Source organism: Myzus persicae, unplaced genomic scaffold (assembly GCF_001856785.1).
Source record: "Myzus persicae strain clone G006 unplaced genomic scaffold, MPER_G0061.0, whole genome shotgun sequence".
Lineage (NCBI taxonomy): Eukaryota > Metazoa > Arthropoda > Insecta > Hemiptera > Aphididae > Myzus > Myzus persicae.
Window position 1 is genome coordinate 586,787 of NW_019103867.1, and position 19,672 is coordinate 606,458.

At 29.2% G+C, this 19,672-nt stretch overlaps 1 protein-coding gene across 1 annotated transcript; it reads left to right on the forward strand.

The window, feature by feature from the left end:
* The first annotated feature begins 10,162 nt into the window (after positions 1-10,162).
* LOC111035649 lies at positions 10,163-19,672 on the forward strand. Its single transcript, XM_022317344.1, has 9 exons — positions 10,163-10,473; positions 10,892-11,013; positions 11,094-11,317; positions 12,281-12,546; positions 12,642-12,844; positions 12,915-13,039; positions 16,935-17,101; positions 17,229-17,430; positions 19,030-19,672. Exons 1-9 carry the CDS (start codon positions 10,395-10,397, stop codon positions 19,361-19,363), a joined length of 1,722 nt encoding a protein of 573 aa, XP_022173036.1. The 5' UTR covers positions 10,163-10,394; the 3' UTR covers positions 19,364-19,672.

Consider the following 19,672-nt stretch of genomic DNA (forward strand, 5'->3'; position numbering starts at 1 on the left):
AGCGAACGGCCTAACCATTGATAAGAGAATTCTGATAACGCCAATGGCCGATTTGTACGATGAGTTGCCTATTGTGTGCTCCTAACTCAGATTACACGCATCCATGGGAATTCCACACCGAAATAAAAATAATAATTATTCAATAATCAATTAAATAATACCCTAGATAGAACAAGGCATGGCTTATAGAATACATATTATAATATACGATAAATTACGATTTAACGCAACTTCATTTCAAAGTTTCACGCCGTGTCCTAAGTGAAGACGATGTACGCAAAATACAAGCTGTTTTGTTTTTTGTCTCGTCGTCGAGTTAGGACACGGCGTTATGTTTTTTAAACACATATAATTAACAATTGAAATTGAAACGTTCCGATTACATTAAATTTTTAATGCTATTCATATCGTTATTCTTGACCTATTACCTATAACCTATGACTATCACGAACAAAAATTGGCAATACGCATTCAACTCACATTGACTACAAATAATATGAAATAGGATACATGATTACGCCCAGACCCTTACAAAACATAATAATTAATGAAGGAACATTGCATTTGAATACACAAAAATTCAGTGAGGGAACGATCTACTTAAACTGAATACATTTATGAAGACCAAAAAAAGGACCTTATTGACAAAATCGTTTTTGTTGTAACTTCTTTCACTGAATGTATATATTAGCATTTTCTATACACCATTAATTTTTCAAAATATTTCGACTCATGTCAAGCTATTATTATACGCATGTGAAATTTTTGACTCTTATTAGTTTTTTTTAAAAATAATGTCGATGAAACAATTTTTGATAGGTCAAAAAACTTGAAAATGTAATACAAGAATCCTCAAAAGTTTTTGTAAATAGAAATTAAAAAAAAAGATTTAAGACAAAATTCCTACAAATAAACTATGGGTACTTCGTGAACGAAAATTTGCAAAATTATTTTGTGTTAGGAATTCATAACATTTTTTCTTTTTATGTCAAAGGTTTTAAAATTTAATGTAAAATTCCACATAAGTTTGTCTATCTTTATATATAAAAAAAATGTCAACCGGAAAGTTTAATAACATTTTTATGAGCGTTTGAAATGCACTCGACTTGATATGTCAAGATCCTATATTTTATTTATTATGTAATTATGTACGATGTTGTTCTTCTTTCCTATAAATATTTCATTATCTATTAATACAATTTAGTATTTTATTTATAGGTTTATATACTTTTTATTCTGACGTGACGTTTAAGAGCAAAAATAAGGATTCAAGTTTTAACTTTGAAGGTGGTTAAGGTTAAAAATTGAATCTTACCAGTACTTTATGGAATAAAAAGTAAAAATTCCAGTATTTTTTAAGATACATAATCCACGAAAAAAAATGTGATACAAGATTCCTAATAAGTTTATACTTTTTGTGGAAACTAAGAAATTAGTTTGATGTAAAGTCACAACTATACGCGTGTCTAACAAAACAACTTTTTTTTTATTTGACTTGGCATTTTATAAATGTCTGTTTCGACAGCTAAGGCCATTAGCCAATTAACTTTAGCGCATATACTACTATACTTTTATGTATTCGGAGCTCGGCAACTTTTATATTATATCAGTTAGTGGAACGCAGGAACTGTTTCTAACTACGTAATCGCGCAACGCTTAAGATTGTACAATATTATTATAATTAGTACACACAAACAAAATATTGGATAGTATTATGTCATTAAACCGTAATAGACGGGAAGACGGCCGACGAAATCTGCAGTCATTCTTGAAATGAAACTGGAAACGAACAATTGAAATTAAATCATTTTAAAATAGGCTGATCGTGGGGACACAGCAGGGTTGGACTAGCCCCAAATATGTACCAGGAAATTCTATTTTTTGAAGGCCCCGCTTTTGTTTAACCAGCTACTTCTATAATTTTTTTCATCAATTTCAATTGATATAAATTCCACAAAAAAACGATGAAAACTGATTTTTTTATTATCAAGATCATAGCCTTTGTTTCGCAGTCCAATATAGCTTGGGCGGTACGACCCCTGTATTGCTGCGATTCGCCAGGTTCGGCTCTGGAACACAAATTATTTGAACGCTATAAAGTAAAAAATATGAACTCAACGAATACACATTGGCAGCCAGAACATACTCATCCCACGCCCTGTCATGAAAGGTGCAGGACTTTCATAAGAATCACGGTGTTTAGATGATCTGACTTGAATTTATCCAGTTCGAAAACTGCAAAAGAAGATACACGAATCACTATCAATGAACAATATAAAAATAATTGTCACTGAATAATTATGAATCGATCATGAAATTGCCGACTACAGTTAATCCTAATTTAGATATTATTAAAAATTATAAATATTATATTATATTTAATTTAATCATGTTACAACTATTGTCATGATCAAACAACTGAAAACTGAAAATATAGGATATATGAAAAGGTTAATATAAATTATAGCTAACAACCTCTGTAGATGTAGGGAAAATTATTAAATAAAAAACTGTAGTATTTTTTTAATTTGTAATAATATCTATGACAATAAAATGACTGACCGGTTTATCCGGCGCAACGTATAGTCAATTTTGCTACATTGCTGCGTAGATCAGCAAAATAATAAATAATAAGTTATAACATATTTAATCAGCGAGTTACAATTTAATATAATATTAAAATTTATAATAGATATAATAACAAATGATGTAATACGCTGTTACAAACTGTGTCTATTAAGATTAATAGTTTCAAATTGTAACTCAAAGTTAGAATTTGTATATAACCAGTGGAGTACATATGTATATTTACTTACCGAACACATTTTCCTAACAAACCTACCAAAATTATAATTTTCAGTTGGTTGTGGCACACGTGATGGCAGTGCAATCTAGAAATCATTTTGAAAAACCGATTTTTGTTTACCTAACCCCATGACTAGACTAAGAAAAACGTAAAACACTTATACTTAAATAAATCATTAATAATAAATATTTTACTACCGACTTCCGACTATTGACTTTCTAAGCATCAAGCTAACCGCTAGTAAGACTAGAGTTCCATGCCTTTAAAATTACCTTCACGCTGCTATATTACAAACACGTAGAGGGAGGTAGGGGTTATGCTACTTATTTAAATAAAAGTCATCGTAAATTGTATGATTTTGAACCTGTAAACTGTAAAGCCTCGTTAAATTTTTAATAATTTAAACATAATTACATACATATATGCATATTACTATATTAGATAATATTGAAACTTGTCGAATACCGTGGTCTTAAAGGTGCAGAGGTAACTAATTGATTTCTTCCTATTGTTATTTAAAGTTAAGCTATAGGAGAAATGCCTATTTAGAATTTTCGGTATTTTCAGTATAGAATTTTTTTTCCATTTTTCGGATTATTTATTGCAGTAATTTACTGGAAATTTTTTCTAAGCAGTCTAATTCCAAAATACAAACTCTAATTTGTCACCAGAAACCTCTCTTAAAGTTGAAGATTTTAAGATTTTTTTTATTATAAAAAATGACTTTCGACACACACAAACAATAATATTATATAATATTGAAAAAACACACAACATTGTAGAATCTATTAATTTATTGCATTCATTTATGACAATCTATATTAAAAGTCGATAAAATAATTTTAAAATGGAAAAATTATATGATATGCTTTATGGCACAAACTTTGGTAGCGGGTATTGAATAAGTCTTAGATTTTTAATGAGAAATCGCAAATGTTAATAGTACCTATTTAGAATTTGTGTATTTATTGAATAATTCCATGTCGTTCCGCTATATCTACTGAAAGTATTTTAACTATTATAAGCGTATTATATAATAGTCGATCGTACACAGACCTCAATAGATGAAGTAACCACTCATCACGATATCACAATACCAAAGTTTAAGCGACCAACACACAAAATATTGTAAAACTAACGAATTCATCACTTCTGATCAAAGTCTAAAAAATAACTTAACGTATTATAAATGAAAATATAATTAAAATTTAGCGAATCATAGGAATGATATGCTGTAGGTCCCAAACCCTGGTTACGGCCAGCACATTGAACAGGATTTAGAATTTTAATAATAAATCGCAATGTAAGGTACCTGCATATTATATAGAAGTTGCGTTTTTATTGAATAATTTCATGTCAATTCGCTATCCGCTGAAAGTATTTCAACTATAAGCCTATATTATTATAATAGCCGATCGTACAAAGCCCGCAATAGACGTAATAACCACTCATCGTACGGCGTATGCTAAAGTTTAAAGAAAAAAAAAAACGATTCTTTTGTGGCGTGCTGGTTTTTAATAGGCGTTTAGGTATACCACAAATCTATTATTATAGTCTCTGGTAGGTATTTATATTAACTATCAACTGAAGCGTTATGGATGTTTATTTAGGTTGAGAGGACATTTCATTATTATACACGAGTGTCACTACATTAACTATCGCTATGCCGGGGAGCAAAATTATACGATCAATGAGCATTAATTGAGCGTTATTATTATTGAGGTTACATTTTCCGCTTTCATATATTAAAATCAACGAAAATATGCAACGATGACACGATTAAAAGTCATATCAGTAAGAATATTCTGTATATTCACGATATAGGATATAGTAATGATAAATAGAATATTATCATGGATATAACCTATGCTTAAAAAATATTAACAAAGTAATAACTTTTTTTTTTAGTAAATCATTTTATGATGACTAAATGAACGGACTAAATTAATTAATCATGTCGTTATAGTATCGTTTGAATTTGAAGACTTGCTAATCGCTAAAATTTATATTAATGGGGTTATATTTTGATTTTTAATTTATTTTAATTCATAATTGATTGTAAGCTGGAAAAATTCACTTGTCTATACTTATAAAACATTTTTGAATTCTTTTCAAAAATTTAATTGTACAACCAATGATAAATATTTTAAAATGAATACATACACATTAGAAACTGTATAGACGTGAGAGTCGTTAAGCATTTAGCCATTTAGGTATTAAGTACTTAAAGCGATTTTCAACTACGGGGTTAGTATCTTCAATTATTTTTCATATAATTGTATTGTTTCTTTAGCATGGTAAAATGATTGTGAATCAATTAATTATAATAACCAACGAAGTGTTTGATTTTAAAGTACAAAAATGTTGTATTCTATAATAATATATTATTGAATTTATACGTTTCTTTTGAGCTAAATCCATTTCATCACTGCATGGTTAACACACATATTGTTCTTCACTAACCTATCCCCTATTATTAAATTAAAAAATGTATGACCACACAAATTATGGTATAATGGACAATACATATTCAATTTTGAGTGAACAAAAAATTATTTATCATTGAATTCAAATAATTATTCTCTTCACTCAATGCCAAATAAAGATCGAAACTATACACTTAAAACCTACTATACAGCAGAATAAGTTTGCCAGTATTTGATTGAAAATAAATTAATGTCAAAACCTTATCCATTTATGTACAGAATATTTCCAAATAATTGTAAAATTTACGGCGGCTGTTAATTTAAGATGAATACAAATATACAATACTACTAATAACATCTAAAAAAATGTAGGTACTTGCTAATTTGAAGTTTGTTAAATCTAGAAATTAAATCATCTTGTTTTTTTACGTAATATCAAATAAAAAAAAAAAACAAAAATTCAAATTACAGAACATATAAAATGTAGAAACAGATTTCGACAGTAAAATACGTTATTTTATAATAGAATCTAGTTTTTAGACCTTAATTTAAGAGCAAACCTGGATTTTACTTACAATGTTAGTACCTTATAGTATAACTATGTATATATACATTATAATTATAATATAGAACATTAGAAGTAACTGAGGTGGTTATAGAAGTACATACGCATGTGGATCAATAAGATAGGGCTACTTTATCGCTCCAAAAATCACTATAAAGCCTTCTGGAATTTTGTTTTTTCGTCAGACAATGTAGTTTTTATTTTATTTTATTTAAATCATAAACGCCCAAAGCATAGATAATATATGGGATATATAGCCATATACAGATACCTAATATAGTGATCAATCTATTATGTTTTGTATTATTCATTTAAAATTTTCGGGACTTCGGTCTCCCTGAAATATTTATTAAGTTATGAGGTATCTATACATATAGGTTCATTTTAAGCATAATCAAGAACTATTTTACCTTGGTGTCGATTGAACCAAAACTATATAAACTGTTTATGTATTAGTTATTCGTGTAGCAAATAATATCGTTTTCAATAAAACGACTTCTAATACAAATATTACTTTTGAATAATATATTTTCAAATTTGTTTATTATTTGTCTCTGGCTAATAAAAAATAAGCCACCGTCAACAAACGTTTGACAGGATAAAGTACTTAAGAAATATTGATTTCGATTTTATTGCTTTATATTTTCGAAAATATATACCAGTATCATAGAAAACATTTATTGAAAATAGCAGGCACGGTTTTGACATCGCGTGACTTTATGAGTATTACTTTATTGCAATAATTGTAATAGGAATGCCAAATGGTTTTAATCTAAAAAAGACCGTCTATTCATTCTACGTATATAGGTGGTATTTAATAACTATTTATTATCTTGTATTAGCATTTCTTAAGCAATAAATATTTTTATAATTTTTTACTGACTTCTCATTATAAGTTATAGAAGTTCAATGAAAATGTATAACAACAATGAAAAAAAAACTGTTTAAATTTAAATGTGTATTTAGTATTTTAATATTATAGTTATTAGTCATTACATTGTATTAACTGAATATTATCGTAAACACATCTACTTTTGAAATTTCATTCGTCAAAATAAGAGAAATATAAGCTTGATATGTTATTAGAAATAACTTTTACTGTACAATATAACTTGTCATTTTTCAGTTTCTGAATTAAGTACATATCGTCTATAGAGTCTAGACCTGCTATGAATCATTTGAGGTAATTTATTTCATAACGAGAGAGATTTATGAAAATCGATATAGATTTTAGATAGTTCATTTAAGTAGTGGTTTTTTTTACATTTCTGTTAACATGTTATCCCATTTTGAAGGAGATTGGGATGGTCGATAAAAGTGATAAAAGGGCGGATTAGTTTTCAAAAATGTTTAAGCTTACTACGCTATTGGATTCAATAATTGTAACATAATAAAATACAATTTAAATGAAAGGTATTGGTATAATCGTGTGGATGATTATTTAGTTTTATTCAGTACAACAATTGCATCATCATTAATCTAGTATGATAATATAATATATTGTAACGTTCTAGAGTAGAGTTTTATATGATAAATATAACAGACAAATAAAATAATAATTTAAGAATATAACGAATAAATCTAGTACCTATAATGTATATTGTACTAAACAGCAAAACGTTAAACATTAAAATCTCTTATACGACCTAATCAGACACATATTATATCAGTTATCCGAATAACGTACGAGTTAACTAATGTATATGAGTATATGACCTTTTAAACATACACAGTTTATCAACTATTAGTATAGGTAGGTACAACAGCGCTTAATAGTTTGATAGTCTGATAATGTGTACCTACGGTACAGCGTGTTTAAAACATATTCTATCATGTATAACTAATAGCTACCTATATATACATTATTTTATCTAACGATATTGAATGTTAGCCGGGCAGCATAAAACTTGCGTCCACACAAAAAAGAAAGATAAATCCAGCAGGTATTAAACTCGATGGTATATTATAATACAAATCATCGATATCGATAATTGTGTACCTACCAAAACCGATAGGTAATATTGTGTGGTGTTATATGAAATGATTGTTCATTAATCATTATATTATGAACGCAATTATTTCTTTTAAACTTTGACCTGCAGGCTGCGGTATAATAACACGTTTTTATAACAATTTAATCATAGTTATTATTTATTTAAATTATTATTATACCAATATAATAAAATATAATGTTTTAGTTCATAGAAAATACATTTAAGTATTGAACAATTTTAAATTTTTACAGGTATAAGTCCTAAATAAACGTATGTATATTGTCCATGTACTATTATATAATAATTTAAATAATATGAATTTTTCCAATCATATAATTTCTATGAGAATTTAATATCAAGTTATTAAAATTATTACCTATACTTATTTTGATAATTTTTTGTGAAATTGTAGGAATAGAAAATATAAATTAGGCTTGATATTATTTTGCTAGTAAAAATTATAATATCCATAGCAATTACTATAGACTTAACCTTAAGCAGTCGTATGCTTTCCATTCGGCACTATGAATTGTGGAACCTGTCTCACCCTTTGCTTTGATAAAATATAATGATGAGTACCGCTAGTACTTCGCTGTCACGTTTTTTAATGATTAAAAAAAAATCCGCGTTCCACAGATTTGTCATTTCGCCAACACAAACCGAATACCTACGGTCACGTTTTCCCCATAATTTTCCGTTTAATAGATGTTCTTCACTTTCTTCCATAGGTACTATCTGAACTCAATGCTGAGGTCGCCGAAGATTCAGGAGGTAGTATGTCACCACTTTGCATTACGTGCACTGCGATAAAGTTTTATATTAATCCAAAATGATTGTAATAGATCATCATACATACTGTGTCACTATACCCTATATTATTAAGTATATACATTTTTTTTTTACTTTTATGCGAATTACGCTATTGTGTAATATAAAAATATAATATATTTAATAAAAATGCATTAAAAACTCGCGCATATGATGATAATATTATAGTCTGTTCAATCACAGAGATCGCAGACAACTATTATTGACTGCGCACATAAAGTCGCTTTAAGCCAAAACCGAACTGTCCGAACCAATCATTCAGTGTCATTAATCATTAATCATGTGCGTAATATATTACTCCCACAGCCGTCTTTGCTGTATAATATATATATATATATTATTATTATTACTATACGTAGGTACATAAATTTGCTCTTGATGAATAATTGTTATTCTAATATTTTATTTATGTATTATATTATTATGTGTAGGTATCGAAAACTATTGCTTCAAATTTCGATTTATATGTATCGCAACATTTTCAAAAAATAAAAACTCAACTGGATAAGATAAATGGGCGTATTTTGAAAAAAATAAATTGGTAACGCGATGGGTTACTATACTAAATAGATGGTGTAAACAAATCAAAGTTTTTGAAAATAATATGGTCCTCGAACTTACATAGAAATTCTAAAAAACAGAATTTGAATAAATTTGTTATCAGAGGTATTAAACTGCGAATCTGTACGCGAATTTGAATTTTATCAAATGACCCACTGAACAGCGGCCGATGCTAAATGGGGTCGAGATTAAATGTATACCATATAATAGCTGGTGAGGGAACAACATCTGCATCCGAATTGAGTCTCAGGGAAAAAATTGACTATAACAATAATTGAATCCCCCCTAGAGGCGTAGCATAGTCTATAGCTGTTCCAATAAAATAATAAAATAACAAAACATAATAATAATTGGAAATAACGAAGACCTAGTATAGTGAATATTTTTTCTAATTAAATTTAAATCAGTAGTTGTCGTCAAAATGTCAGCAAGCTAGCTCAATGGGTATAACTTTGGATGGTCTTTCACAAATATTGTCTTTATAGTTCAATAAGCCGAAAATTTATTCTTGAACATATTATTATTAGTACTCAAGTATAACTACTTGTTCAAATTTTGATTCAGACGCATCAAACTTGTCAAAATTTAGTTTGCTTGACAATATATTAGGAAATACCAGGAAATAAGGGTGATTCTCATTTAAAAAAAAGGAGTTGTGTCACCACAGGACACTCCTAAAATTGTATGAAAAAAATATAAGTGTATGAAATGAATGTGTCCTTTAAGTACATATTTAAAATTGGTCAAAATCAGAATTTGAATATATATTTGTTATTAAAGAAAAAATAAGGGTGAGCATGCCTGATGAATCACCCTGTAGGTATCTAGTATATATTATGACGTATAATATAACCACGTAGGCACAAGTTTTAATGAACGCTGATCTACACTGTTTTCATTTATTGTATTATACGTACAGAACATAATGTCTAGCGAATAAACTATACACTACAGTCGTGCGGAAGTCTATTTCCTATATGCACATTAATTATTATTATTTGGGTGTGTTGCCCATGGATACTCTACTTCACGCATTGCACACACATGCGCGCACGCGCGTATGCTGGTATACATGTTTCATTTTTTACCATGTATAAATGGATGAAATGTCAATCAAACCGAACGTTTCTAGCAAAAAACTCAATCCTGGACAATACAATGGAGGTTGATGGAACTGCCTGTCCAAATGCAAACAATTGTCTTGGAATGTATACATGGATATAAGGTGGCTATGTTTGGTGTACACAATAATGTTATCTAGCTGCAATTTACAGAGTGTCGAACAAGAAGAAGGTGAGTAAATAATAAATTAATATTATGAGTAATATTTTAGTAGGTAGTACATTTTGTGTCGCCAATCTATCAATGATGGTCGAAACAAAATAAATATATAAATTCACAAAATTAAATTAATGGATATACGTGCTATTTGTCAAGGGCTTAAAATCACTTAAAGTAAAACGACAAATTGGTATAGTATAAATAATGTGTAATTATTGTATAATACTATTGAGTTGTAGATGATTACAATTATTTTATATTTTATTTCAAATAAACAAAAGTGATTTGCAAGTAAAATAACAATTACAACGGTTGTTTATATTATTATTTATTTTTTTTTATACCTACTATACTTTGATGTTGTTAAAAAATAAAGCATAATTCATTTTCGTAGTAATATTACACTAGGTACTCACTAATTATTTTTCAGATAATCTAATAGACTCCATGCACAACTATACAAATTTGAAAATATTTTTATGGTCCGGTTCCGGAGATGGCTCGAATGAACCAACACAAACATCCACCACTAAAAAAATTCCATCTTATTCAGTAAATTAATTGATTTATGTTTATGGTGATTATTGTAATAAAATAAAAACATAAATGAATGAAACATAATATTATTTTAGGAAAATCCCGAGGATTGTATAGGCGGGCAAGATTGTAACATTCAACCTACGACGTCTATTACGCCACATCTCGGGGTTATTGACATTCCACAAACTGCCGAAATACCAAACAAAGAATATTGGATAGTAACAGAATTAAATTTCGACTCGCCAGCGGATGTTCATATTTCCATACCCGTCATAAAAGAAAAATTGGCCATCCTCTACACGATTGCTTTTACCAGGTATTAAACGTCAAATATTTAAATTATCTGTTATACCTGCTCTTTAAACATGGAACATACTAAAATATAATATGAAAGTTGCACGTACAGCATCCGTTTATTATACTCGCGAGCGTGTATGCTGTCAATAGGAATACTATGAGTCTAAGCGTAGTGTAGGAACGGTAGTAGATGACAATAAATAAATGCTCGTAAAACTCAAAATAGTCAAAATAATTATAAGCTAATATGATAATGGATTTGGTATTCAAATACTAGTTATTAACTTTGATTCAACAAACCGTTATTTATAAAGAGCAATGCAATTATTTTTTTTTTTGCCGAGGTTAAATGCGATTGAAATACTTTTTTAACTATGTTTTTTACTCTGATTTATATACGCCATTAATAAAATATGTATATTCATATAACATATTTTTAATCTAGAGTCTAGACTCATATTTGTAGAGACAATATTATTTTTTTATTCGTTACATATTTGATATTTTTGACATAAATCTTAATTTGTTTATTCAATGGCGTTACAGCATAATATAATTCCACAATGATCGTAACTATGTACATAAAAATAGCTAAATACAATAATTATTATCTATAAATAGTTTTAAAATATTTTGTGATCTATAAAAATTGTACATCAAATCATACAACTTACAAGTAATAGTTACATAAACATAACAGTTACTATATTATGACGTAATAAATATTTTAAAAAAAAATGATTTAATTTTAAGTCATAGTGGCTGATAGCCGATTGACACCAGATATGAAATGAAGTTTCGATAATGCATTGTTACGAAGCGAACGTTTGATCAATAAAATAATATCGTACACTTGAAATGCGTACATCCGAGTTAGTTGTCCATAGAATCACAGGCGATTAAGTTCGATTTATACGTAATGCAGGTGCTTACTGTATAAATACTGTTTACTAATCACTATAATATGTTGTGTATCCATCAGACAACAAGCTCGGCATCTCGGACTAAACTCGAATTGGACCGAGGATGAGGTAAACTCGGATCGGAATCGTAGATGGGACACAAACGAAAAACCGATTAAAGTCAAAGTGGACGTTCTATCCGTACTGAACAAATTGGATTTGGTTTATTTCGTCAGCGTAAACGACCATCCTGTGTCTGCTGCAACAGCAGTACGTGACATGAGCCTTGTCACGACACGGGAAGTTGCAGATCATTTGGGATACGCTGTAAAAATCAAAGCCCGCCGTGAGTAAAACATTCGTGTACCTATATATTATCATATTAATATAATGCGTGATATTATATTTTATTGGTTGTAAAAACTCGGTTTTCTCGTATAGCTTACCTAGACGGATCACAGTTTCAAAGAGTTCGTGGTGTAAATTATGGAGAGATTTGGATTTTCATCACCGCCACATGTATAATTGTACTAGTACTCGTAACTGGCGTTTTCGTAGCGCATAAGAAAAAAAGAAGAAAAAATAGCATTAGCTCCGACAGGACTAACATGGCGTTTTGCGAAGATCAAACGCCTCACAACGATGTATTTATTTCTTTTGGGATTTATCGCTAAAGACTTTAAGCACCGTTAAGAAATATTCACTATTTTTCAGGTAAAAACAGAGGCGACGTCTACTGAAGACATCGGGGCTCTCCACACACCCGAACCTAAGCCGAGAAATAGAAATAAAATTTCAAATTCATTGCTTTCGATGCAGGCAGTTAATAAATTTCAAAAGTTAGTAAGTCAATTTAGTATGGAATAAAACAATGTTTCTACGCTAAAAAAAAAAAATAATAATATACATAAACAAAAATAAACCAAAGAAAAGAGGAATTGACATTTATTCTTGTGGATACAAATTATGTATGAAAAAACAAAACAAAACGAAATAAAAAATCAAGTATAATATGTGTATAATTTGTATATATTATCATATTTACTGAAAATGTTTATTCATTAGGAAAATCCAATAATTTAAAACTTAACGAACACCTTAAAAACGGGCTGAGCGATTTTATCTCGACGTAAAAAATTTCCTGGGGCGTTTCATTTCAGTGAGAAATAAGTAGCCATTGAGATGAAAATAACATGATAAACAAAAAAAACTAAACGGTTAGGTAGGTTGCTTGATAGATACAATCCTGGTATCCCGGGGTGAATCATCTCAGGAGTATAATATTATACTAATATATGATCCACCGTTATAATATGGACGGATTACACAGTGTAATCATTTAATAACAACAGATGATAATTTATTGTTTTATTTCATGAGTGGTTTTTTTTTATTATTATTATGAATAATCATTGCCCATAGAATTATAGCGCATAAAAAGAAAAGTACAATACTATTACAACAAATACGATCACATACAAATTAATAACTTCACGCAACATTATCGCACGATCATGTTCTTTTATAGAATAATTAGGAACGAATAAAAGTTTTAACTACATATACCTAGGTGGGTACCTCCTCTATAAAAACAAAATCATTCAGAACTACGTTTGTTCAAGCGTAATCAAATTAAATTATTTTAATAGCTTTATTTAAAAATATAAAACTTACATTTTATGTTTATATTGTACTTATTTACTTGTTGATACGCATTTACTTAACAAGAAAACAGCTACAATTTAAATCAATAATTATAAAATAATCTTCATATAGAGCAGGTGGGTAGTAGATAACTACTATAATTCTTACTTCTTATATTCAATTGATTCACAAAATACATAAATGCACCTATACTAATAAAATTATGCTGGTATGAACTAAGGCTGTGTTTAATGTCACGGATAATTAGAATAATTATTTTATTGTGTTAAAATGTGAACTCGCTCAATCATAATCAAACAACTTTTTTTTTTAAATATGGTCCCCCAGGCTAAACTAGCATGTATTATAAACAATTGTTTCATTTAAGTCTAACTTAAATAATAAATTATTTATTTAATTTATTTAAGAATGTGTGGGTATGTTAAATGTTAATATATATAAATATACACATCACATATTATTTGGGTTTAAAAAAACATAATATTGTTGTGAGTTATTTTATAAAAGATTTAATGCCGTATATAATATGGCTTTAGAGATAAAATTACTAGTGTACCTAACTATTATTACATGGGTACATGTTGTACCTTGTACGATCAATATCCGAATCCCGGTTTTTTATGTAAACCTAATAATCCGATTATAACCTATATTATCTGAATATCTGGATATCTATTCTCAGTATTTTAAAAATTTACACACAATATCAATTCAAAATTATAATTTATAATATTTTATTAGCATCTCTGTAAAAATTAGTATTTACTATTTTTTTTAAATCTTAAAATTAGTATCTAACTATAAAATGTTTGACATTATAATTCAGTCAGTGTTAGACTTCAACTTTAGTTACGAATATTTATAAGTTACAACAAGTGAATTCAAAATTAGTACGTTATAATATTAATATTTTTAAGTTGCTATTAAAATATGATTACTATCATATTACTAATATACAAGTACATATTTTGTACACGAAAGAATTTATTGTAGCATTTTATCGAACAATAATGTAATTTAGCTGGTATTTTAGTTATTTTCATTAATTTAATTTTGGAATTTGTCATTAAAGTGAATAGGATAAAAAATACATTAAATACTCGTATTTCTTTCAACTCCACTTAAGATATTTATAACATTATAACATTATGTGTAAGAATTTAGAATATATTGCTTCTTTGTTTGGGTAAATGGAATGCCACCATTATGTATGTAGTATTATGTCTAGTGAAAATGATGCTACATTTCTTATGTTACACTTATACTATTTTGGTTTTTATCACCCCAGTTCTAAAATTTGGTTAATTGTAAGCTATGTATCGTAAACATATTATACAAATGTATAGATAGTCATTTGTAGATATGATTCTGCTAATATGATAGTCGTATTATCTGTCCAACTACGAATCCTTCGTAAGTCCATCTGGTAGAATTAATTTCATAAATTATAGTTTATTGAACATCATAAATTATACTACACAATATACGGGTATGATAATCGTTTTATAGAGATCACATATTCACATATTAATAATTATTATACTGGACCATCACCTCTGTCATTACAGACGGGTTCTACTCACGGACGTATCATAAAAACGTTGTAAAACTGTACAAATCATTAAAATTTCAAGTACCTATTTAGCCGCGCTCTTAAATATAAGAGCTTATGCTAGTACATTTTCAATTAATTATTAAGCCACACAACCAATGTAAGCGTCCACCACGGAATATAGCAGGGATGGCCAGCGGTAAGAGAGAATCATGAGCCACACGATAAAGTGAAATATAGGTATGTAAGAGCCGAAGGTGGGGAAAAGGGTCCTCAATTATTGTAAATATGATGAGATACCAAATGTAATAAAATCTGGAGTGTGCGAAATAATATATTAACGTACAACAATGTCAGATTAAATTTTGTATGTGATCATTTTGTGTTCATATAATACATTAATAGCTATTATTATATGTTATTAAAAATGTTTCTTATCATAAGATTCTGTTCGAGATTTGATTACCCTTGGCTAATAAAGATTCAAAGTTTCAAACATCCAAATTACAAATTGGATATGTAACCAGAGTTGCAGTTGCAATAAGCTTGTAATTTCTATTTAATATATTCTATAAAATAGATAGTATTCTACAATAGAATTTAAATATCAGAAAAAATTGTTTTTATAACATTTCAACTTTTTTGATATCTTAAAAGTAGTAACAATTTAATACTTTTTTTTTAGTTTTATTTATCATCAGAATACGATCTGCACCACAAATAAGCATTTGAGCTATATTTTTGCATATACCGTAAATAATATACTTAGCCACTTAGGTACCTATAGATTATAATATAATATTATGAATTATTGAATTATGTCAAGATTTAAATAAAGTCAAAACCGTGCAATACTCTAATTTCTATACGACCCATTGAAGTTCAAAATAAAGTAATTACAAGTTAAAATATATGATCAATAGGTAATCACGGATTCATAGACTATAGCTGTGTATAGTGTATTGTATAATATGTAAAACACTCGCAACAAGAAAAATTCACCAAACAAAACTCAATTAAATAGTTATTTGTTTGATATTTTAATTTACTTTTTATATGGGTACATAATATACATTATATGGCATAATTGCATGATACGACTTAAGTTACACGTATGTCGTTATAATTTTGTGCCAGGCAGTTGCTCAGTAACTATTTATTATTCAATTTAATTAAATAATTTAATACAGTCATATAGAAATTAATTCATTTGCAACAGCTGCGGGTATCATTTATAGGGTTGTTGATAGCACCAATAAAAACCATTGATATATAATATACATATATATTGTTTTAATAAAATATAGCTATACATATATATTGTTTTAATAAATATAGCTATACATATAAAATATATGTACATGGTATATACCTAAATACAAAATAATCATAAAAAAAGATCCAGACTATTAGTCTGAGACTAGGTATATCCATATAAATAATGTTGTACTAATAAATAAATTAAATCTGCAGAGTGTTAATATATTTGTCATTTTGTATGTGCTATATTTTTTTAGAGATTCGATACCGGGACCGTTGACAGATGTACTGGATGGACTTAATGGAAGTGAAAATAAAAATTCACGTACAGTGACAAGACACGAGAGTATTGGTGGCCAAGATCCTGGGGTGGTTGGACCTATAGTTTGGGATTTACATTGTAAACAAATGAAAATAAAAAGTAGTGAGTTTTAATAAAAAACAAAGTGTATCATGCATAGTGCATACGTACACAAATTATAAGCATGGGACGCAGTCATATTATAAAAAAATAAATTAAAAATATACAATGACATTTTAAACATTTGCAGACGATCAGGATGACGATTCGTGTTCGAGCTTTGACGCTTTCAACGCCATGGACACCAACGTCACAAAAATGCGACAAAAATTTCACGAATTACTTGACGATGCATTCACTTTGTTCGGTAGTCGAAACTCAAGTATGAACAGTGGTGAAAGTTCCCCGTCCATGAGTAACCATGAGCAGAGATCAAAATCAGCTCCATTTAGGTGAGTATTTTGTTATATTATGCGAACATCATGCAAGGCCGCCAGGGCGGTTATACAAGGGGGTGAGCTATGGAGACAAAAGCCTCCCTTCCCGGAATATAGTATTTCAGAGATTATTTCTCCTTTATACTAGTAAATGTACAGAAGGATGTTAAGCTTTAAATTCGTTAATGGCTTGTTTATTTGTAAAACTACTTACTTACATATATTACTTATTAGTCAATAGTACTACTAAAACTTGAACAAATTCACCAAAATACTCGAAAAATATTCTGTTTTAAAATATGAAATAAAAAATGACAGTTGTGTTTTAAAAAAGTAAAAACTTAAAAAAAAAATAATGTGATAAAAAAGTAAAAACAGTTATTGTTTCGAAGTGTTGTATTATAAAAAATTTATAAATTACATATCATATGTAAAAATAAATATTTTCATAAGCAATAATGATTTTCGTGATAACAAGTGTTTACTGTTAAAATTAGTCATCCAGTGTAATAATAATTGTTATAAATTATAATTATATACCTAACAATAATACTATATGATGCATGCAAAATATAAATATAATATGATGTTTATAAAACAGGTAAATATAATAATAAGTATGACGTATAGATAGGAATAACATAAAATTTAAATGCAGTGTTATTAACATTGATAAATGATTCACCAAGCATGCTCACCTCAATAGTTTCCTCTAATAAGGAACTTATCCAAATAATGATTTTCAAAATTTTTAAGTATATACTTAACAACCATATTTTCAACCATCAAGATTTTTATACCATTTAAGTGTCCTAACCTAACTTTTTTTTGTTGACATGAGAAATTTCTTTTTTACTATAAACTTTCTCAAGTTGATTCTTTTGACATTGTTCATGCACCTATGCAAACCAAAGTATTCTAAAGAGTAGTTTTTGAGTGTTAATAAAATGTAAGCACTAATGATAATAGTCCTAAAAAATGAAATTTAAAATGGATCTAATATAATTTAATGCAGTATTTATTATACTCGGACAATTCGTATAGATGATAAAATGTTGATAGATTAATCTAATTGATTATAATTTTCAAATCATTATAGCCCCCATATATCCTACAAACCCATTATCGTTAACGTTAAATCTATACTCGTCCGAATTTCGATTTAGACGCATTAACATTTTCGAAAAAGTTATTCGACTTAATGACTAACAGTGTCAATTAACATTTTTCCACTAGTTATGGGCGTTTTATTCGTAAAAAAATAGTTTTGTATGGACATGCTTTTAAATGGTATAAAAAAATCCAGGTGTTTTGGAATTGATGGTCCTCAAGTAGGTATACTTACTTATGAATTATAAAAATCAGAATTTGAATAAAACCACCATTAAAGGTAAAAAAAAACATGTGGTATGCAGGTGACCACGATCGGCGTGAATCACGCCGCCGCATATCATGTCATAAAAATAATAAGAGTTTAAAATATAAGTAGGTATTTAAAATTATTATTTAAAAAATAGTTGTTAATATAAATGTTTTATTTTTTAATATTTTAAATTTAATATAATATGAATGCGGTCGAATAATGACTATAATACCTATGACGTTATACTGCAGGTGTTCCGCCACTTCCAGCGGCCGCCCGACCGGCCGGCCAAAGACGTCGGCGGACTCGAGCGGCCGGGCCGCGGACGACGACCAACTCGCGGCACCGGTGGCGGCCAGCCCGTGCTGGGCGCTGTCGCCGGGCGAGGCGTGGGCCGGTTCCGACCAGTCGGTGTTCGTGCCGCGGCCGTTGAGCGCCGGCCCGTTCCACCGGCCGGCCGTGCGCGCCGAGTTCATCAGCTCGGACGCCAACCTGTCCCCCCAAGACCCCGCCGTGCCGCTCATCGAGGCCATACGAAAGGAACTGGACAGATTCCCTTCGCCGCACGCCGACTCGTCCCGGTGACTCATATTATGCACGCGCGTACGCGCCGCAGTGTTGTATACAAATATACTGTGCCCATCCATTATTATTATTATTATTATTATTATTATTATACACTATCATCATCGATCGTCGCGCGCGTACATATCGTCATTATTCCTGTTCGATGTGGATTAATCCACCTTGACTGCACCCGTTCGACGAACCCCTCGCGTCGTCGCCACCGCCGTACGCCTGCAGAGACGATGATGATTCATCGCCGCTCGATGACAATGCATACGATTGTTATTACTATTGTCCATATAATATAATATTATTATATTATTATTA

Bases quoted from the DNA above. Each gene is read 5' to 3' on its own strand.
- LOC111035649 (XM_022317344.1), top strand. From the start codon at position 10,395: ATGGATATAAGGTGGCTATGTTTGGTGTACACAATAATGTTATCTAGC. The intron at 10,474-10,891 runs GTGAGTAAATAA...ATTATTTTTCAG, and splicing joins GAGTGTCGAACAAGAAGAAG to ATAATCTAATAGACTCCATG. The intron at 17,102-17,228 runs GTGAGTTTTAAT...AAACATTTGCAG, and splicing joins ACAAATGAAAATAAAAAGTA to ACGATCAGGATGACGATTCG.